A 22,018-nucleotide genomic window follows, 5' to 3' on the forward strand; every position below is an offset into this window, starting at 1 on the left:
TTGCGTCGAGTGGGGCTTTTGTGTGAGAGCCGCGGGGTGGTGAGGGGGCGCTGGGGGCAGCGAGGGGCACTTTATACTCGGGATAGGGCCAAGTCAGTAGCGTTTATCCCGGTCGTGTATTCTGGTCACGGGGTTTAATCATGACTCGCGTCAGTTAATTAAAAAAAAAAGTTGCTGCTGGCTCAGATGCGAGTTTAAAAGAGAGAGAGAGAGTATGTTCCTGTCTGTGAGCCAGAGTTTGCTTATCACTGCAACAAAATAATAGCGTGGGAGTGAGAGCAGGAGGGAGAGCTGGGCTGCTTCCTCTTCGATTTTAAAATTTAAATCCCTGATTTTTGTTTTTTTTTTGAGGGGGTGGATGTTGCTCGCTGGCTTTTTGAATCAGAAGGAAGCATTAACTTAGAATTGTCACCCGAGGGGCTTGTAATCTGCGGAAGTTGCAGTTTTTGTTTTTCTCTGTTCGCCCCTCTCTCTCTCTCTCTCTACCCCCCTCCCCATCCCCGGTGTGAGAGGAGCGGGGGGGGGGCAGTCAGCAGCAGCAGCCGCCTTCCCGCACTCGGGAGCCTGGGCTCCAGCCAGCGGGGCTCTCTTTATCATCCCCCCCCCTCCCACCCTCCACCACCCTCCCCCCGAGTGATGCTTTGTGTTGCGTTGTGTGTCCGCAAATTTTCACAATCACCATGAGCATGGCCAACGACACATACGCGTTTGTTAAAGACATTAAACCAGGAATGAAAAATTTAAATGTCATCTTTATTGTTCTGGAAATAGGTAAGTTAGGCAGGGGCTCCAGCCCTGAAAAAAGAAATTGATCGTTTAAATAATGACCAGACGGTCTTATCTATTTAAGTTTACTAAAAAACCCAAGACACGCTGGAAGTATGATCATTGAGTCCTTTTGAAAAAACATGGAAAGTGAACCAAGCCAGTTTTTTTTTTATTAAAAGTGTTAGCGAGGTACAGGTCAGCTTCCTATATCAAAGCGACGCCTCCAAATTTCTTTTATCTGTGAGTTTTATTTCTGGTGCAGTTAAGTGCATCCGCTTCTGGACAGCCTTATGAATGTACGCTTCTGAAACTAATTATAGGTTCTTTTTTTTTATTCACTCTCTGTGCAGGTCGCGTTACCAAAACTAAAGATGGACATGAAGTGAGGTCGTGCAAAGTAGCCGACAAAACTGGCAGCATCACAATTTCAGTGTGGGATGAGGTTGGAGGTCTAATTCAGCCCGGGGATATCATTCGCTTGACGAGAGGGTACGTCAATGTGGCCAAATGGCAGAACGTGTCCGAATGACACAGCGTGCCAGTATCGTTAGATGTCTGTTTACAGTAAAAATGTTAACCATTGCAAACTGGCAGGCGTTCAGTTACAATGGCAATTCGGGGAATGGGTAAAGAATGCTAATTTAAATTGCATTGGGATTCTTGATGATCCTGCCAGGATAATTAAACACGTTTCATTTGGACCTAGTAGGTGAGGTGTCAGTTTTCTGCCTGAATAACAAAACCTAAGAATATGACTCCCATGGTGCACGAAGTCCTTTGGAGATACTGGAGCTGAATGGACTCCTGTAAAATAAGCTTAGTGATATGAAGTTTTTCAAATGATTAAAATTTAACAATGACATTAATTTGTATAATCTTAATGGAGATGTGCAATGACAACTTGATCCACTTAGACTATTAAGAATTTGCAACTGATCAATGCCAAATGTTTTTTCAGAATCTGTTTTGTATAGATGTTAACCTATGGCTAACTCATCACTGTATATGCAGTTCTGTTTCCCTCTGTTTCAGTTTTCAGCCATAAGTCACTCCCATGTTCTAATGCTGATATCCTGTTAGTAGTTTTAATAAGTCAACTCTTGACTAGGTTGTCTTACATCTTCCCACTGAATAATGGGGACATTTTAGGAGCTGAACTGTGGCTTGAAATACCATGTCATGTGTTCTCTTCAGAGCTGTCTTCATCTTTGCCCCTCTGACTGTTTCAACAATTATGACTTTATATTGCTCATTTTTAAAATTAACCCCCACAAGGTACTTCAAAGGAGCTTGGCACTACCACACAGTGAGATTTGATGTAAAAAGTAAGCTGTGGAAAGTAATTTTAAGTAGTGTCTTAAAGGACGATAGTAAGAGAATTCTTGAGGCTAGGACCTTAGTAACTGGAGGTTTGTTGACTTTGGTGTGGTCACGCATGCATGAGGGGCTAGAATCAGAATTGCGCATATCATAGAGGCTTTAAGATTAAATAGCAAACATTGAAGGTGTTTAGGGATTCTAAAACAGTATGAGAATTTTTTAAAAAAATACTTGACTGACTAACTGTAGGTCTGTGAACCTGGTGGATGGGGAAACTGGAGTTCCTGAGAGTTAGAATGTGAGCAGCAGTTTGGATGGCGTCCAGTTTACATGGTAGAAAGAGGGACACCAGTCAGGGATGCATTGGAATAGACAAGGAAATAGGTTTGTTTTGAAGAAAAAAAATCTCATGAGTACTGGATGCCATTGAAGCAGTTGAGAGAGGTGATCAAGCAGAGCTGGGTGCCATCAGAGCATGTCTGAAAGTTAATGCTATGTTTAGGGGTGATGTTCCTGTGGGGTAGCATTTAGATGAATGCCTTCTTCAGGCCTTTCCTGAAGAAGGGCCTGTGCCCGAAACGTCGAATCTCCTGTTCCCTGGATGCTGCCTGACCTGTGCTGTTCCAGCAATAAAGTTTCAACTTTGATCTCCAGCATCTGCAGACCTCACTTTCTCCTAGCATTTAGATGAGCAATAAGGAGCCCAGGATAGATTTTGGATGTGTTTTGGTTGGGGAGGGGGTTAGACAGGTTGGTAACCTGCCATTGTAAGTGATTCTCTAGCTAAGATTCTGAGTCCAGTTAGAATAACCGTACCTAGCTGGCTGCCAAGGAGAGGATTTGAGGTGGTCGATGTGGCCACCATCAGTCAAAAGTTGTCAAACTCCAGGATGAAGTGACAAGGTTTTTCCCTCCTTCATCCTTAGGGTATAATTTCTGACTTATTGGTCTGAGTCGCCTTAGTACAAGAGCTGGAATGGAAACAGGATTGATGGGAGTTGTACATGGCCTTCCAAGAATGATGGAAAGGTATCTGGGAGGTGAACGTGCATTAAACGACATTGAAGAAGAGAATGAGATGAGGATGGGATATAGTTTGCCAGGATGGCAGGGTTGAGGTTGGTTTTCTTGTTTTGGAGAGGGGTAATGAGGTCTGAGGACTAGCGCAAATCTTCCCTTTTGAGTTCTCATGCACCTTTTGGCTGTACTAAGTCCTTGCAAGTTGGCTACTGTCTGATACACTTCAATGTATAATATATTGCTTGCAGTCACATGTCCACTTTCTCTGTGTAATTTGTTAACCTTGGTAACGACCGTCCTATGACTTTATTCTCTCCCTGGTCCATCTGCAAGTGCCAGATTCTTGCATTCCTACATATCCCACTGTAAATATTATGTCTCCAAATCAAAGCTATTGTTATTTCATTACCACCTTTTGGTATTCTGCTAAGCCTCTGAATTTATGCTGCTCTTGAAATTATGAACACTAAGTTTCTTGTTTATTGATCTTGTAACTTTTAATTCTGCCACTAACCTTTGATTGAAGGGCCCAGATCTTGCTGGAGTGAGGAACCTTCGCCATCGTTCAGCTCCAAGATACTGGAAGTTCAAGCTGACAACAGAATGGTGACAGCAACTAGGATCTGTGTATGATGGGACCAAAGGACTATCTCTTCAATAATTGAGAAAGAGACACTAGTAATAGATGGAGGGTGAATTAATTAAACTGGGGGCAGAATGAGCGAAGGGTCAAAAGATGAGATTGAGATACCCTTAAGTTTGAGAATTTTCTGCATGGGGCAAAATTACACTCAACTATTGCAGTTTATTTTCTGAACTGGAGTTGGTTGGAATTACTATGCAGTTAAAAGGTGTTTCTGCTAAATACCACTTAACTTTGTGCAACTCCAGCAAATTCCAAAAAGAATAATATGAAGGGTAAAGCTATGATGCTGTTTGTGTGAAGGACAATGAAAAAAACCAAGCCAGCCAATAATCTTGTAGCTATTTGTAATTCTGCCTGGACCATTTGCCCATTTTCCCAATGATACTGGTGAACTGAGTATTATCGTTCCAGCAAGATGTGAGCTGTAACTTTTGCTATGCTGCCTCTTGCATCAAATAGCCAACCAGTTTTCACTCTGCCCTTTTTGATATTTAAACTATGGCATGTCTTCTGTTTTGTTACAGATCCACTTGCGTTGTCTTCTTGCATTCCACTATCATTGCACTTCACTCATTGTATCTTTCACACCGAGTTTTAAGATCCTCTGCCTTCCCAGCTCTCCTGCTGAATGTTTGTTTGTATTGCTGCTTCCTATAACACTCCTGTCCTGCTCCAGGGTCTGATTATCCTAAAGTTTTTTTAATGGATTGATTGAAAGATGGTACACGTTTCAAGCTGAATGGAGGTTCAGCATTGTGCTAAATTGAACTTGACTAAATTCATGTTTGACTTCACACAACGTTAATCTTTATTTCCCTGAGGTTGACCATATGCGGTATACTGAACATTAGCTGAGATCTGATCATTTGCCTGGCTGAACATTGAAATTGTGACTATATTTCACAGACATTCGTGTTTTTTTCTAAAAAAACATTGTGGATAAATGAACTCTGTTCAGACCCAGGATCCATATGTGAAGGACAATGTCAAATATCTACATCATCCTTAACCTACAACTTATTACAAGCCCACTTTTTAAAAACGGAGGCATTTCTTACAGCTAAAACCGTACAGGTTGAATGGAAGAAGCACCTTTTTTATGTTTGGCTACAGATACAGGAACCTCAGGGGCTCAGGGTACAGTATTTGCAATTTATCGCTGGATTTATTGTTAAGGAAATCAAAGCACCTGAAGCCTTTTCTGAATGAATAAATACTGGAGTATAAATCTGTAATATTCTAAGCAGATTTTCTGAAAATTCTGTAATATATTCAAACAGCCTCGTGTTTATACTTTTAAACACTGCCAAATCACTGAAGCAAACAACATTTCTAAAGTTGATTTTTGCACTGTCTGGTTCATTTCCAACACTGGATGTTTCCAGGGCAAATTGTTCCAGGTTAGAGTTAAATGACTAGCCATCAAACAAGCATTTGTCATGGTTATGTTTGACATCTGCATGAAAATTGTATTTCTCAATAAGTTTCCTTGTTATCATAGTACAAAATAATGGCAGATGAGTTTACACACTTCAAGCTGTTTGCATAAAGGTGAAAGCTCCAGTGCTATTTGAGCAATACTGAGGCCCAATATGTGTATATATAGATGGTTTAATTCAGTTATCCACTTCATAAAAATGATGCAAAAGCTCAGTGTAGAAGCAAAATTATCCTTTATGTTTCTGTCTGACTCCCTATAAGCACGAGCTGTACTTCTGTAGCATCTACATATTTTCCATCCTTCATAGGCAGTTTACCTTAAGACAGTTATGGTGAGAACATGCCTGTCATTTACTAAGCAGCTTTAAATCTGCTGAACGATGTTCAGTTTGTTTTTCACTGTGCAATGAATTTGACGTGTTGCAAACCAGTGGGGCCCATGTCAGCACTACAGTTTGTTCAACTGTATTAATCTTGAAATGGTGTGCAGCGTTTATTTTTCTTCTGCTTTCACTCTTAACTTAAATGGGAAGGCCAAGCCTCTTAGCATGAGGCAAGATAGATGGGCAAAAGCAGGAAATGATTCTTGACGTCATTTGGTGAGTGTGTGGTTTACACACATCTGTTAACACGTCAGTTTCCTATTTTGCTGCCTTCACGTTGCAACTTCTGATTTTTTTTAAGCAATTTTTCTAGTCCAGAAAAGAAATCTTGTGCAAAAGAATGATTAACTTCTGATTTCTCTAGACTTAAGTTAAACGAAGTTCTGGTCAATTTTATTTTCAAATGGCTGTAACTCCATTTTTAGATTTTGCTGGCATTTATACTTGTGGGAAAAGGGGAATTTAATTGTGCTTGTCAAAAAAAAACTTTGTCTAAAAATACACAGCAGTCATACAAACATTACTTCAAAAGTGGGCAAGGATCAGTTCTGTGATTATCACTGATCTTAAAAATGTTTGAGCCCTTTCAAACACGGTGGCACAGTGGTTAGCACTGCAGCCTCACAGCGCCAGAGACCCGGGTTCAATTCCCGCCTCAGGCGACTGACTGTGTGGAGTTTGCACATTCTCCCCGTGACTGCGTGGGTTTCCTCCGGGTGCTCCGGTTTCCTCCCACAGTCCAAAGATGTGCAGGTTAGGTGAATTGGCCACGCTAAATTGCCCGTAGTGTTAGGTAAGGGGTAAATGTAGGAGAATGGGTCTGGGTGGGTTACGCTTCGGCGGGTCGGTGTGGACTTGTTGGGCCGAAGAGCCTGTTTCCACACTGTAGGTAATCTAATTCAAAATCTAAATCTAATCTAATTTCAGCAGCTGAAGGGTGACTGTATAACCTCATAATTTTGAAGGAGAGTTTATGGTCTAATTGTAATGAAATGAACTTTGGGTTTAGCATATAATGAAGTATCTGATTTGGACGTAACAATATTATATATCAAAACAGAATTAAAGTAGTAGATTTTGTGTACTTGTATCATATGCACACTTTTTTTGATTTTGAATAGTTCTAGAATGATTTGAGTTTAATTACTTGTTTAGATCCGAAATATAGGTGCTATAGTTGGTCCCTGATACTTGTTCAAATTTCACTTGGTCGTTAGTAGTTTACAATGGTGTCAATTTCTATATCACTGGCAGACAGTAAGATTGTTCTTTTATGATGCAAAATTCTCAACTGCTGAAGCAAGCAACTAATCTGATGGCTAGGCAGTTTAAGTGTAAAGAGTCACAAGTCTAAAAAAATGAAAGGCATCTACGTGGAAAACAAAAGCATCCTTGAAGGTGGAGGGAGCATCTGGCCTGTTCTGCAAATTAACGTGATGGAATTATGGATCCATATGGATTAAGACAGAATTCATGAAATATAACCAGTTACTGTGTAGCCCAATTTTCCATATTCCAGTGCTGGTTACTTGAGCAGAACCTACTCGCTCAACATTTTATTTAATTTTCAGTCCCTTTTAAATCTTCAAGTAGCTTGAGAAAGTACTCTGTTGCCTAAACCACTGGCAATAAACCATCCTGATTATTTTTGGTATCCACTGTCATCAAGAGGCAATTAATGGTGTTCTTGTTATAATCAGTGCAGACTGCTTATATGTTGTACAAAGAGCCATTACCTCCAACCAATTCATCCTTTTCTGTAGACCAGCCCAAAAATAATCCATTTGAAATCAGTGTATTAACTGGTAATTGTAGACCGTTTTCTCACTATTTTCCAATGCAGTGCTTTTATTTGTTAACTTGTGTTTATTGCGATTGGGGAAACTTCTCTCAACAGACAGAAGTTATTATGCACATACACAAATGTAAACAAGCTTTTAAATGCTGAATATAAAACCAAAATATGGTTAAGATGTATGCTATTAGAACATTCTAACAATATTAAAACTTAAGTGAAAATGGAGATGTGGCTGACAGCTGCGCCATTTCCTGAGTGACTCAATTTTTAAAATTTCCTGTTTATGGAGGATCTCCTGAGCTGTACAATTGAAATTACAGGCTACTAAATATCTGCAAATGGAGCAAATGCAAAAAGGCTGAATGGTCTCCTATTTTCAAAGTCTTTTTACATGTTTGTGCCATTTAAAGCATTTAATGAAAGTTACCATTCCACTCCTAAAGGTTGGAGCTGGAAGAACAAACTAATTTTAGATACCTCTATTCTGGGGTAGAGTTTGTCATAACTATTTGGTTGAAGCTTTCATTCTTGAAGGGAATGGCAAAAAGATTAGGCCTAATCTGGCATTGATGGTTATTTTATTTGAGTACATGTGACAATAAAATCTAAAATTTTTTCTTTGGACTAGACGTTTCTGCCATCCTGTGGCAGGAGGTGGTAATTGTATGTACTTAACTTTTTACAAGTTGTAGTGGAAGATGTGCTATTAAGTTACTGGACTCACTGCAGAGCCTCTTTGTTTAGTAGTGTGCTCCTAAGGTTTTTCCTCTTGCATTTTGTAGAGTATTTGAATTATTTTACAATTTTTAATTCACTGATTTTTCTCCATGACCTTTGTTTGCTCAGCTATGCTTCAATGTGGAAAAACTGCCTAACACTCTATACCGGGAGAGGTGGCGATCTTCAAAAAATAGGAGAGTAAGTATGATTGGGTGACATCAAGAATTCCCAGGAAACTAGCTGTGTTCAAGTTCATTCTTGTAAACTGTCAGACTGACTTCATTCATTTATAGTTCTTGTGCATCTGGGCAACAAGTCATGTATCTGTGGGGCTGTACCCAATAGCATTGGTGCCTTCAGGTAAGCAGAGAACTGGAATGAGAAATTTCAGAATCTGCTTTCTTTTAATATATTGTTTCTGCATTTGTTCCCCCAGTCCTTCTACTGGTGGATATTTTAGTCTCTTAACAGGACTAAAATAAAAGCTTAATTGCTAAGTTGAGCTTGCTACTGCTTTCTACAGAGATTTAAGCACAATTCTAATAGAATAAAAATAGCAGGAAGAGAAAATGCTCCTTCCCAAAGTTTGCTCTCCATCAATAAAGTTATTGTTGATTCAGGCTTGGCTTGCACTCACTCTGTATTCCACAATAACCTTTTGAGTTTCCTATTGTTTAATCTGACTTAAAACAACCTTGTGTATTTTTGGTGATGTAGACTCCACAACTCTACAGAATTTCAAGATTTTCAGTGCTCAGAAGAAATTTCTCTATCTTTATTAGCACACCAGTTTCTTCAAAGACTATAGATTGAGCTGAGTCAAATCAATGGGTAGAGTGTAATTAATGTTCAAGTCATAGATTTCTATTCTCTACACCAGCTGAGTCAGACATGGTTTTGGTGGTGCCTGACTTTCTTCTCTGTAAAACAAAATGGCATATTGTTTTGGTTTGAATGATTGTCAAAGATCTGCCTTTGGGCAGAGAACTTGATATTGCATCAGTCACATTTGTGCATGTACTTAATTTCTATATCAACTTTTGCAGACTCTGCATTTTCCTCAACTTATTTTCTATGCATCATCTTAATGTCAGCAGATTTGACCACAGTCCAGTCAGTCCTTTCATCCAGTGCATTAATAGTTTGTAAATACTTGTGGCCTGAGCATCCTTCCCTGTACAGTAACATTTTTCAGAATTGTTTTGGTTGACCCATTCTCTACCCATGCTTGTATTACCCACCCCTTTACCATGAAGTCTTCAATTGTGTGGTAATGTTTCTGTTTAGTAACTTAAATGCTGTTTTATGTCCGTATCCTAGTCAGTACAAAACATTTGGGGCTTTAATTGCTTTGGTTTTTCATTTATTCTCATTAAAAATAACTGGTTTGACATTTCTGCTCCAAAAATGTACATCTTATTTTTGGAGTTGTGGGAAAGACCACGGGCAAGACTAATTTAACATCAAATAACTAGGAATCTTTGTTTAGTTTTGGGATCGCATTGCATGATTCTCAATGCAGGACCTGAACTAATAGCCTTACCACTAATTTGTCAAGGGGGCTATTTTGATGTATTCTCCACAGTGGAACATTAGTTGCAAAAATATTGATAATGAAGCCTCAGAAATTCTCTTTTTTTGTATGAATGTTTTCATGGTATTTCTGGACTGCAAAAGATGTATTATTGCTGACATAATCATTTGAATCTCCACATAACAAAGTCATTACTTGTATAATATGTAACCTGTATAACATTGTGCTTGCTCGCAATGTCTGAGTAAATTTTAGGGTGGGGATGAGAAGGTAGACGTGGGACCAAGTTAATGAGAAGCAGGAGGTGATTGATGCAGATCTGGCTGTTTTGCTCCAGATATCTCTAACCCAATACAAATTGCTGGATAAACAGCAGCATTTATGAGAAAGTGGGTTTGAAATATTAATTTTACTTTCTCTTCTCAGATGCTGTCAGACCAGCTGGGTTTCCACAGCAGTTTTCTGCTTAAGATTGTCAGTATCTGTCGATCTTTTTTTTATTTCATCTGACTTGTGCCTGAAGTGACAATTAGCCACTTTTGTAACCTGTTTCTGGCCATGCAAGTCTCGTGAGGTGGGGATTTAGGGTTGTAGGGAAATGTGGAGGTGGTGATGGTACTGGCGAAGAGACTGTGTACTGCTACTTTGTGCCAATACTGCTCTGATTATGTTTAACCTAAAGATGTTTCCTTTATTTCCTTTTGGTCAGTACATCAGCTGATGGTAGCTGAAAGCAGGGCAGTTATTTTTCAACTCTGTAGATCCTCCATTTTGCTGCCCCTCATCCGATGTTGCAACTAATTTCAAATTTTTGCTGAGTGTAATATTTTAATGTTTTCTTTACTTTGCTGTCAGGTTTTGTATGGTATATTCAGAAGTACCCAACTTTAGTGAACCAAATCCAGAATACCTCAACCAGCTGAACCAAACAAACAAAGTTGTAAGTGGCATTAGGATTGTTGAAAGCATGTTCTGTTGGCATTATGATGCTTTTTAAAAAATCAATATGCTCTATTTTGTGTAACTCTTTTTACTGCAGAGTTTTATTCCTCATTGTCTGTGATTACTATTCTTTCTTTTTAAATTTTAAATGGTTTACCAAGGCACAAAGTGAACATAGAAACAATTCTCCTCCTAGTCAGCTGGCTACAAATGGACAGATGCAAGCAGGTAAGCTTGGAATGCAGATCACTCTACAGTAAGATAGATGTGCTAGTGGATCACGGCAGTGTCTGTTTGTTCTTCTGTACTTTCTTCATTTTAACTCCTCATATACCCTGTATTCTAATCATTCGTTGCCTTTTAATTTTATCAACTGATCTGCAGAAAACTTGCACCTTTGCTAAACTCTACTTCTGAAAATATTTATCCTTGCTAACATTAACCAATGAAAATATTTCTAATTTTAATGTTTTACTGATGCCCTAGCAAATATAGTCGTAGGGATGTATAGCACGGAAACAGACCCTTCGGTCCAACTTGTCCATACCGACCAGATATCCCAACAAATCTAGTCCCACCTGCCAGCACCCGTCCCATATGCCTCCAAATCCTTCCTATTCATATACCTATCCAAATGCCTCTTTAATGTTGCAATTGTACTGGCCTCCACCATTTCCTCTGGCAGCTCATTCCATATACTTACCATCCTCTAGTGAAAAAGTTGCCCCTTAGGTCTCTTTTATATCTTTCCCCTCTCACCCTAAACCTATGCTGTCTAGTTCTGGACTCTCTCTTTTTCCCTCACCCACCCCACGAAAGAGACTTTGTCTATTTACTCTATCCAGCCCCTCAGAATTTTATAAACCTCTATAAGGTCACTCCTCAGCCTCTGGTCCAGGGAAAACAGCCCCAGCCTATTCAACCTCTCTCTATCGCTCAAATCCTCCAACTGTGGCAACATCCTTCAAATCTTTTCTGAACCCTTTCAAGTTTTACAACGTCTTTCTGAAAGGAAGGAGACCAGAAATAAGAATTAAGTCATTGTTAGGCTTTAGGTGTTATCTAGAAAATACATATTTTGAAATAAAATCAGAAATTGCTGGAGAAACTCAGCATGTCTTTAAGCATCTGTGGAGTGAGAAACAATGTTTTCTATTGAATGATATCCAGCTGCATTTTTTTAAAAGGGAAAGAATCTATTGTTTTGTTTAGGGAAATGCTTGACAAGGTATCACTTAAAGCTGTTTAGCAAAACTGAGTCACGTGGATTCGGCTAGGTATCAGATCAAATGTTCAAGGTGAAAAGCTGCAAGTTATAGCAAATGGTCATCTTTCAGATTGAAGGATGGTGTTGTTTACTAATGACCACTTTTTTACATATAAATTAGATATCTGAATATAATGCAATTAGCAAATTATGCTAGATTTGTAGTATTGGCTGATAATGACGATACCAATTGGCCAAAACATTCAGGCTAGCAAATTGGGCAGGTATGTAGCAGATGGAATTTAATAGAGAAATGACGTAATGAATTTTGGCAGCAGATTAGGGTGAGGCTTTATTGTCACAATAGCATGATGAACCTGGGTGTTAATGAGCCCTCTTCTTTTGAAGAAGGCAGAAGTTTCAATGCTTAGGAAAGTATATGAAATATTGACTGTAATTATGCGTCAAACACGGAAGTTGAAGTTTTATGAAGATAAGGTCCCATCTGGGTTATTCAGCAGTTCTGGTCACCACCCTCTAAGTATATGGGTGCTCTTGAAAGGGTGTAGAGACGACTTACCAGAATTATGCCAGGAATAGGTTACTTTTGTGCTGAAGTTCTCTTGGAGCAAAGAAAATGAGGGAAGGTTTGATAGAGGATCGCAACATGTGTTGATCAGGTAGACAAAAATTACTCTTATTGCCTGACACAAGGATCAAGTTCTGGGCAGCCAATATAGGGGAATGCGAGAAGACCTCTTCATTTGAATAGTACTGACTGGGAATTGTTTTGCAAGAATGGTGGAAGTTCAGATAAAAGATTTGAAAGAAAGTTATTTCTTCCCAGCATGAAGGAGTTAGCTTCTGTTGAGGTTGGAGAAGCTGGGGTACTTGCTCTTAAAGCAGAAGTGGAGGAGGGCATCCAAAGTTGTCCAGGTTTTGCTACAAGTGGGGTGAACTATCCTCTAAGTGTGGTAAACAGAATTTACAATCATTAGTGAAAGGACTAGAGAATCTTCATCCTTTTTTGGGTAAGGAGAAGGATGTTTTTGTTATTTGGAAGTTTAAAGCCGGCAGCAGCGTGATTGGTTCAGTGGCTCAGTTCTGATTTCTGTTCTGAAGTCTTAAGAAAACAGATTAGATTTTGTATGCTGTTTTTGCTGCTTGCTGATGTAACACTACATCAATGAACAAGTTAGTTGCAGTTAAACTGCTGAAGCATCCGACTGCAATTCACTTATCAAGTATGTAATGTCCTGAGTTGTGAAAAGATTAAATATTTATAGAACCAAGTTTTGAAATGATCCATTTAAGGCTGGGGAATATTTCCTAGCAATGTGATTTTGGCATCTGTCCCTAACTTGGTGTCGTTATGAGTGTTTGGAGTAATTCTGTCTGTGTCCCCATAACACTGTTGATAAATGTGTGGAGGTCTAATTTAAGATGTCTTCTAACCCCCATTGCAAATTTGGAATGCTGACAAAGCCCCACCCCTGTTAAACTACATAATTCCTCTTCCAGTTGCACATTATCACATTTGTTTGTAGATACATTCTCTGTAGAAATTAGCAGCTGTTTCCTGTCTCTCAACAATGGCTACACTTCAGAAAGTACTTAATTAACTCAGGATTTTAAGACTTCATGAAAGGCTTGCTTTTGTTCAGTGCCCTTTTGGCTGGACAGTCTCTAGAATAGTCGTCAATTTCAGGATAAATGGGGTTAGTCATTTAGGATTGAGGAAATATTTGTTTTAAGGAATGTAAATCTTTGGGAATTCATGGTGCTCAGGATAGAGAATTCCCAAAGATTTGCAGTCCTTAAAATATTTCTTCATCAATCCTAAATGGCTGACCACATTTATCCTGAAATTGACTATTCTACACTGTCTGGCCAAAAGGATTAGCCCTTCTCATATCTTCTATACCCACCCTCTTCCAGTATTTTACTCACTACTTTCCTATGTGACCACCCTAGTCCTTGAGAGCTATAGAGCAAATGGACAGACTCTAATTGATCTGATATGACAGCTCTTCCATGAAGGAATCCAATATAACGAACTTCGGTTGCATCCTCAGTATATTCTTTCTTTTGGTGCAAAGACAAAAACTCTACATAGTATTCAAGGTGTCAGAGATGTACAGCACAGGAACAGACCCTTCAGTCCAACCCGTCTATGCCAACCAGATATCCCAACCCAATCTAGTCCCACCTGCCAGCACCCGGCCCATATCCCTTCCAACCCTTTCTATTCATATATCCATCCAAATGCCTCTTAAATGTTGCAATTGTTCTTGCTGTAGACTTCTAAATAATTACAGCAAAACTTTCTTACCTTGTAATGCATTCCACTTGCAATATACCATCTGAGTATCATGTTATTTTTGATTCAAAATCCCAAGTTTACTCTGAATTCTAATATTTAATGACTTGTTTTTAATGCTTTTTCATTCCTACCAAAATGGATGATTTCGGTTCCCTAATATTATTTTTCTGCATCACCCATCTGCTACCTCCAATCTTGAAGAACAACTTGTTGAATACCTTCTGAAAGTTTAAGTCCTGCATGTGCTTTTTGCCATATATCCTGATAATTACATCCACAAAATAACTGATCTATCAAGCAAGATTTCCTTTCATTAGTGACTGTCTATACATTTACTCTCTAACACCAAAGTGTATTGCTGCTATTTCTTGAACATGTGTTTGATTTGAAAGTCTACTTAATGTTCAAATGAGTTTGATATGTAGCATTTTTCACAATATAAACATTAATGTCAAGGATTTTGTTAATCATTTTTTGTTTAGGAAATGGCTCACAATGTGGGCCATTGCAAGGGGGACTTCCCCCATCAAGCAATAACCATCAACATCAGAACCCTAACTTTGTAGGTGGTGGAAGACCCAATGGACGGGGACCAATAAGTCAGCCACCGATGACTCTAGCGCAAGGATCTGCAGCAGTGACCACTGTTAGCAATGGAAGAGACCCACGTAGAGCATTCAAAAGATGACGTGCCAAATGTGTATATCGGCCTTGTTCAAACCTACACCCTACTTGAACCCACTCGATGCACTTTTATTTTTACATAACTGAGTTTGTATGTTTTGTTTTAATCCTCTTAATTAAGATGGGATTTTGAACTGTAAAACATTGGCTCAATAGTTGAGGTGATTTGCAGTGTTCAAGCTGCACAAACTTATTTTATGAGCTGAAAATGAGTTGTGAAAGTAGAGGTGATTGTGTTGAGAGCAGTAGGGGAAAATAAATTAGGTAAAATGTCAATAAAATTCCATTAAATTACTGATAGCATGTAGTGAAAGGCATTCTGTCACCTTACTATCATTGGGTGTGTTCAGTTGAATCTTGTTCATGTATTCTGTGCTAAATTTACAAAGGAGCTATCTCTCCAACTGGTTTATCATAGTGCAGGAAATTGACATTATGCTCCAGTGAGTTTTAAAAAAAAACTGTTTTCCATTTAAAATTAACTTCCAAAGCTAAGAACTTGGGTTTCACCTATAGTCTCTCATCCCCAGCCAGAGTAGCAGTCTGACTATCTAATGGTTTGGTTCTGTGGCTTGAAGGGAGGGTAAAATAACAGCTTGCTTCCTTCAGGCTGCTGAGCAGTGTCCTGCTGGAGGAGAGCAGGATGGAGGGTTGGCATATTCTATCTAATCATGCTTTACTGTTGAATAGTTTGCTGCTAAATTTAAGGAATATCACTAAGAACACAAGGTGGCTGGCATCTGTTAGTGTATCTGTCTTCAATCCCTTTTAATGGTGGAAGATTCTGAGGAAATGCCATTGAATTCTTTAAAAGCCATAGGTCAAATCACATGCAGAAGTAGTCTGTAATTGCACTTTTATTGGGCATCAGTTGTTGCATTGACATCATGCAGTTTAACATTGGATCAGAGCTGACAGTAAGGTTGTCCGTACTGTTGCTACAGAAATGTTTACTATTTATAAATGTATAACTGGTTTAGGTCAGATTTTAACATGTCTGCTTACATGCTAGTTTTAATGAGCACATGCACCAATGTGAATTTTAATATCTTAAACCTTAATGTATAAGTTTAAGTGATTTATTTCTTGCTTCCAGCTGTGTTCTACAATTTTAAACTATGATCTAGGCCTAACTTTAGATACATAATTACACCATTGCTGCTGTGCTTCCCCCATTTAAAGAGGGGCGGGGAAGTTATTCCACTGCCTGAGCCTACGGTTCCATCTGTGGGACTTGGATTCTGTGAATTACCTACCACACTTGCTGCATTGTGGTGGTGATGACAATTCAAAAGTAGTTCAGTGGTGGCCTAAAGAGAGAAATGGTACTGTGCAATTTTAAGTTTCTTCTTTTATACCTATGTGCACAATGGTATACAGCAAACCTAAAGTGTTATTTTATTTGTCAGTCTGTACTTCTGGGTGGATAGGTTTTTCACCCATATGCTTTAAATGCTGTCCCAGTCCCCTTAAATTTAAATCAATACCCGATGGCTACATTTAAATCTATTAAAGGGAATTGTAGGTTTGTTATTACAGATCATATGATCTGTTAAAGCCAGTGGCTAATTGAAAATTTGAAAGAAATTTAAAATGCTTTTTTCTGTGTTTATTGCAATTCACTAAGTTTAAGGAAATCTGTTATGATAAGCAGAATTTGAACAAATTGCTACTGAATATCTGTAGTAATCAGAAGTAGCAACAATATCTCAATTTTTTTTCTGAAGGACCAGAGGAAAGAATTGCCAAATAACTATATAGAAGATGGGGAGGTTGGTTGGATGTTTCTACCCCATACCCTCTTCCTTGTCTAGCCCTAAGCAACCTCCCCATCTTCAATATAGTGGTTTAGTAATTCTAAAATAATTAGAGATCTTACCACTTGCTGAGGCATCTGAATGAAATCTTTAGTTTGAAAATTTTGTAATATTTTCCAAATCAGCTGGTTAGCAAATAGCAGTTCTTTCCTCTGGTCAAATCAAATATCCCTGATACTGCTGCCTTTGATCCTATTAGTTTTCTTTCCTGGCCCCTCCATCTAGTACCAGCTCCCTTCTACATACAGTTAACTTCCATCAGGGCTATTAGATTCTGCACAATAGTACCATACATGGTTGTTTTTGTGACACAAAACACTAAAGTTACTTTGTAGTTGGCCTGGTCTTCCTAGAGCTCCCTGAACTTTGAGATCAAGGCTTGAGCCTTTCTTGCTGAACGTATCTCTCCAGCTCACTAAAAGAACTGGAAGCTTTCACTTTTGTAATGTGTTTATAATGTATTTTTGCTAGTAGTTGATAACTTTAAAAAAAAAGCCATGACTTTACATTTACAATACAAATGGGCTTGCTTCCAGGCCTAGCTGTAACTGATGCATGGCCTTAGGAAGGCTAGTACAATGGATCAAGAGCACTTCATGATGCAATGAGAGCGATATATATAGCAAGAGTGTTTATGTCAATGCCAACTGGTGTGTTTTATTTTCAGCTGATGTATCGAAATAGTTTTTTATTGGCTCTGTTTTTTTTTAAAAAAACTTGTTCCTTGACGTTTCTCCCTCTGTTTTATGGGTGATGGTTGCTGCCATTAGAAATGTTGAAATGTGCCTTGTACTATTTTGTTTCTGTATATAATGGGGGGAGTATTACACCCCATTCCTAGCTGAGGGTCTTTGGTACTTACCTGGAAATTTCAATGTTTCTAACGCTTTACTAGTAAGAAATCTGCTGACAGTTCATTACTTCGGCTGTATCTGCTGTTAAGTTGAAAGTACACTGGCCCTCGGAGGGCCGTAAGTATATTCTTGTCGGTAAATGAATCCTGAAAGGGTGCAGCTGGTTATGCAAGAACCATTAGTTGCTATCACATGTTTCTCTTTCGTATTCTTGTGAATTTACAAACATGCATCATTTCTTTAAACACTCACCGGCAATTCTGCACCACAATGATTTACTGAGGAATAGATTTTCCTTGTCAGTTATAATGACGATGAGCGCGCAATAGTTAAAAGCTGGCTAACCTGCACATTCAATAAAGTTATCTGAAATTGCCCGAGCGCGCGTTAGTGTCCAGTTGAGGGGGTTAACCTTTTGGGGTTAAACAGTGCCAGTTGTCGCCGGCAGCTGGCGGTATTCTGGTTAACAAATATTAAACATTAATCTTTCCATTAACACAGTCACCGAGTCATAGAGCACAACGAGTCGGCGTTGCTGGTAGAAATTGCTGTGTACGTTTGAGAGCTTACCGAAAATTGCACCATTTTTTTGCCAATACCGCAGGCGATGCGGCAATGCAAACGGAACTTCTGAAACACATTACACAATATCCATAATCACTGCTTGATTAAAGGATGACATTCTCTTCATGTCTACTCCTTAACGTTTTCTCCTGGAATATTTAATGAATGTTTTCATTTTTTACAGTTGGGCTTGTCATTGAAATTTGCTATAGGGGAAATAATTCTTTTAAATACGAGCCATAATGCGTCGAACATATTTTGATCGATTCTGGGTCAAAAATGCCTTTTCCAACATGCTTATAATTTAAATACCCAAACTCGCGGCCGATGACCTTTACTGTCATTTGACGTCTTCGAGGAGAGACCGCATTTATAGGCCAGATTCGTTAGCAATTTTTTCGTTTTCTCTATTTTGTTTTAAATGTAATATAATCCAGCTCTTTGCACTCGGATTTATAGTGCGTTTCTACTTTAATAAAATGCCTCAGCGCTGTTCACCTGAAGGGTTTCATATAGAGTTTGGCACGAAGCCCTACAAGGTGGTATTAAGGTAGATTGGCAAATGCTAAATAAAGACAAAGGAGCGGGGTAGAGAATGTAGGAAGGGAATCCAGATGTTATGCTTTAAGACGGCTGCTCGCCTATGAGCGAGCTACAGTGAAAAGTGAGGCTGTGCAGTTCACTAGCATTGGAGGATTGTAAGGCTCGAAACAATGGTAGAGATGGAGGCGTGAAGCCATAAATGTATAAATAACATATTCCATCTAGTCTTTAGGGCTCGCCGCTGACATTTCAGTGTTTTGAACTTTGCATTGTATCCATTAAGTGGCACGTTTCTTAAATCTAGAATGCATTCACTGCACTGAAATGGGGTCACAATAGGGAAGGTTAGAAACAATTTTCCACCTTCCCTGATGCTTTTCTACACTCCCCTGCGCCTCTCGCTCGAAAATATTGAACGTCAATTGTATTGAAAAGACAGGACGTAAAGGTTGGAATTGGGAGGGAAGGGTACCGCTTGTGATTTGAAGTAATGGGAATAAACCCTTCAGCATTGGCGATTAACCCTGCAATTTTCTTCCAAGCTTTATCAGGTAGGAGTATCCAGCATTTTTAAAAAATGAAATAATAAGCTAATAGGGGGAGAAAAAATGAACACAATACCTGTCACTGGGGGAAAAAACCCTGAGGAAACTGATGGAGCTCAAGGCCTTAAGACCTAATGGATCGTAGGAACGTAAGGGAAGTAGCTGCCAAGGTTATGGAAACACTGGTAGTAATCTCCTAAGCCTCCTTAAGGCTCTATTGATAGCTTGTAGAATATTGGAAAACTGTTACTGTAACATGTTTATTCAAAAAGGGAGCCAGAAACCGTTTCTGTAATTGAGGAAACTAAGAGTCCGCAGAGCATTTGGAAATACGTAACATGATGAATTAAGGTCAGCACAGCTTCACGAAGGAGAAATCATGTCTGATAAATTCATTTTTTTAAAAGAGATGGCAGGCAGGTTAAAGGAGGACCTGTAGCTGTAATCTATTTGGAGTTCCAAAAGGTTTTCAATAAGGTACTGAATATACATCAGCAGAACCCATGGCATTGGGAGGTGGGATATTCACATGAATTGAGGATTGGATAGCTAATAGAGAGTTGCGATATGGGAGATATTTTCAGGATAGCAACCTGCAACTAGTGGAGTGCCACAGGGATAAGTGCTGAGGCCACAATTATTTATGATATATATCAAGGTCTTGGGTGACAGAAGTGAATTTACTGTTGCCAAATTGTGGATAATACAAAAAATTGGAAGGTAAGTAGTGAACATGATCGAGAAGGATATAGACTGCTGATGTGAGTGGACAAAATCTTAGCAGATTAAATGTAATGTGGAAAAATGTGAGTTTTTTCCCCTTGGCAGGAAGAATAGAAGAGCTAATTATTCTTCAATTGTGAAATGCAGCACGGAGGGCCTTATGCATGAATCACCAAAAGCTAACATCTAAGGTCAGTGTATAATAGCAAGGCAAATGGAATATTGGCCTCTTTATTAAAAGGGGCGGAGTATAAAAGTTGGGAGGTCTTGCTACAAATATGCAAGCGACTAGGCGAAAGTGAGGACTGCAGATGCTGGAGATCAGAGTCTGAGTGATGCTGGAAAAGCACAGCAGGTCAGACAGCATCCGAGGAGCAGGAAAATCGACGTTTCGGGCAAAAGCCTTTCATCAGGAATGTGCATTTCCAGCACCACTCTAATCTATACAAGCCACTAGTCAGGCCACACTTGGAATACCATGAGCAGTTTTGGTCCCCTTAGAAAATATATAGTTGGAAGCAGTCCAGCGAAAGTCCATGGGTATTGATGATTATTGAAACATAAGATTCTGAAGGGTAAATGTGGGAAAGTTGTGTCATTTTGTAAGAGTCAAGGACTAGAGTGCCTAATCTCAGTGAAGATGGGCAACCACCCAAAGCAGAGATGAGGATTTTTTTTCACTGAGGCAAGTGAGACTGCGGAACTCTTTACCTCAACGGGCTGTGGAGGTTGGGTCATTAAGTGCATTGAAAAAGTAGTCCCGAAAACGATTTAGAAAAGCTCAATAGGCAACCTTGAAAAAAAATCCAGATACAGGTTGGACGGCCAACGGTGGAGCAAATTTGAGGGGCTGAATGCTGTTATCTGTTAATATCAAATCACCTCTTGGTTAACCATGTTAATCCCATCTATGTAACCCTGCCTCTCAACCAGCTTCAAAGTGTTGCCCATCTCCTCGTCTCAGCGCCTCCCCACGAGCGCTAGATAAGCGCAAGTTGTTTGGCAAAATGGTTTCGTGTTATCTTACCCACTGGATCTCGACCTCACATGCATTGCAGGGAACTCACGAGTCCTGCTTTAAGTTACCTCCTGTACAGGAGGTACGAGATCTCGGTTGTATTTCAAGACAGAGCTTATAGATACTGGAGGGTCTGTAAGGCTGCAGCGTCAAATCCCCTTTGTTCTGTCGCGTGTTTGTAAATGCAAGCAAACGCAGTGTGGACTGATAACTGTGGTCAGGTAATCAGGGTGCGTGCTACAACTGATATTAGAAATCTCTTGGAGGTCAGCAGGAAGCCATGTACATGGAAAGTCATTCTGTCTCACCTTTTTCTGACAGATGGACTGGAAACATGATAATGTACAGAACAGGGAACATCAAGTCTGTCAATTTGCTGCTATCGAGGCGTTAACAAGACTGAGGCAGTGCAGGGGGATGTTTTGTATCCGCAGGATTAATTTCGACAGCATCTGAGAAAATCATCTAAAAACAAAGGGCACAGAAAGAGGCCATTCAGCTCATCCTGCGCAGGCAAACACCAGCTTTCTTTTTGTTTTGTTTTCTTATTCTGTCGTTACATGCAGGAAGACTGGAGGATGGATAATGTGGTGCCATTATTTAAGAAGGGTGGTAAGGAAAACTTTAGCCCATTAGGCGTGACATCAGTGGTGGGTAAGTTCTTGGAGGGGATTTTGAGGAACAGGATTTACATGTATTTGGAAAGCGTGGACTGATTTGAGAGAGACATGGTTTTGTGCGTGGGAAATTGTGTCCCACTAACCTGATTGAATTTTTTTGAAGAAGTGACAAAGAAGATTGATGAAGGCAGAGCAGTGGATGATGTCCATGTGGACTTAGTTAAAAACAGGACACCAGGTTATAGTCCAACAGGTTTATTTGAAAATACAAGCTTTCGGAGCGCTGCTCCTTCGCCAGGTAGCTATATGGACTTCAGTAAGTCATTTGACAAGGTTCTGGAAACCTTATGCCCAAAACATCAATTCTCCTGCACCTCGGATGCTGCCTGACCTGCTGCGCTTTTCCAGTGTTCAGAGTGTGTTGCTGGAAAAGCACAGCTGGTCATGCAGCATCTGAGGAGCAGGAGAATCGATGTTTCTGGCATAAGCCCTTCATCAGGAATGAGGCTTGTGGGTTGGGGGGCTGTGAGATAAATGGGATTGGGGTGG

At 39.5% G+C, this 22,018-nt stretch overlaps 1 protein-coding gene across 3 annotated transcripts; it reads left to right on the plus strand.

The window, feature by feature from the left end:
- The first annotated feature begins 85 nt into the window (after positions 1-85).
- On the plus strand, positions 86-18,203 carry nabp1a (nucleic acid binding protein 1a). Of its 3 annotated transcripts, XM_043692888.1 has the most exons (7): positions 512-771; positions 1,119-1,257; positions 4,279-4,329; positions 8,222-8,293; positions 10,485-10,569; positions 10,733-10,799; positions 14,584-18,203. In XM_043692888.1, the coding sequence occupies exons 1-7, from the start codon at positions 681-683 to the stop codon at positions 14,787-14,789; spliced, it is 711 nt and encodes a 236-aa protein (XP_043548823.1). In that variant the 5' UTR covers positions 512-680; the 3' UTR covers positions 14,790-18,203. The 3 variants fall into 3 exon arrangements, with proteins under 3 accessions (XP_043548821.1, XP_043548822.1, XP_043548823.1); XM_043692886.1 differs by lacking the exon at positions 4,279-4,329 and having other exon boundaries at positions 86-771; XM_043692887.1 differs by lacking the exons at positions 4,279-4,329; positions 8,222-8,293 and having other exon boundaries at positions 86-771.
- The last annotated feature ends 3,815 nt before the right edge of the window (positions 18,204-22,018 follow it).

The sequence above is a fragment of the Chiloscyllium plagiosum genome, chromosome 7 (assembly GCF_004010195.1).
Source record: "Chiloscyllium plagiosum isolate BGI_BamShark_2017 chromosome 7, ASM401019v2, whole genome shotgun sequence".
Classification (NCBI taxonomy): Eukaryota; Metazoa; Chordata; class Chondrichthyes; order Orectolobiformes; family Hemiscylliidae; genus Chiloscyllium; species Chiloscyllium plagiosum.

Bases quoted from the DNA above. Each gene is read 5' to 3' on its own strand.
- nabp1a (XM_043692888.1), top strand. From the start codon at position 681: ATGAGCATGGCCAACGACACATACGCGTTTGTTAAAGACATTAAACCA. The intron at 8,294-10,484 runs GTAAGTATGATT...CTTTGCTGTCAG, and splicing joins GATCTTCAAAAAATAGGAGA to GTTTTGTATGGTATATTCAG. The intron at 10,570-10,732 runs GTAAGTGGCATT...TGGTTTACCAAG, and splicing joins TGAACCAAACAAACAAAGTT to GCACAAAGTGAACATAGAAA.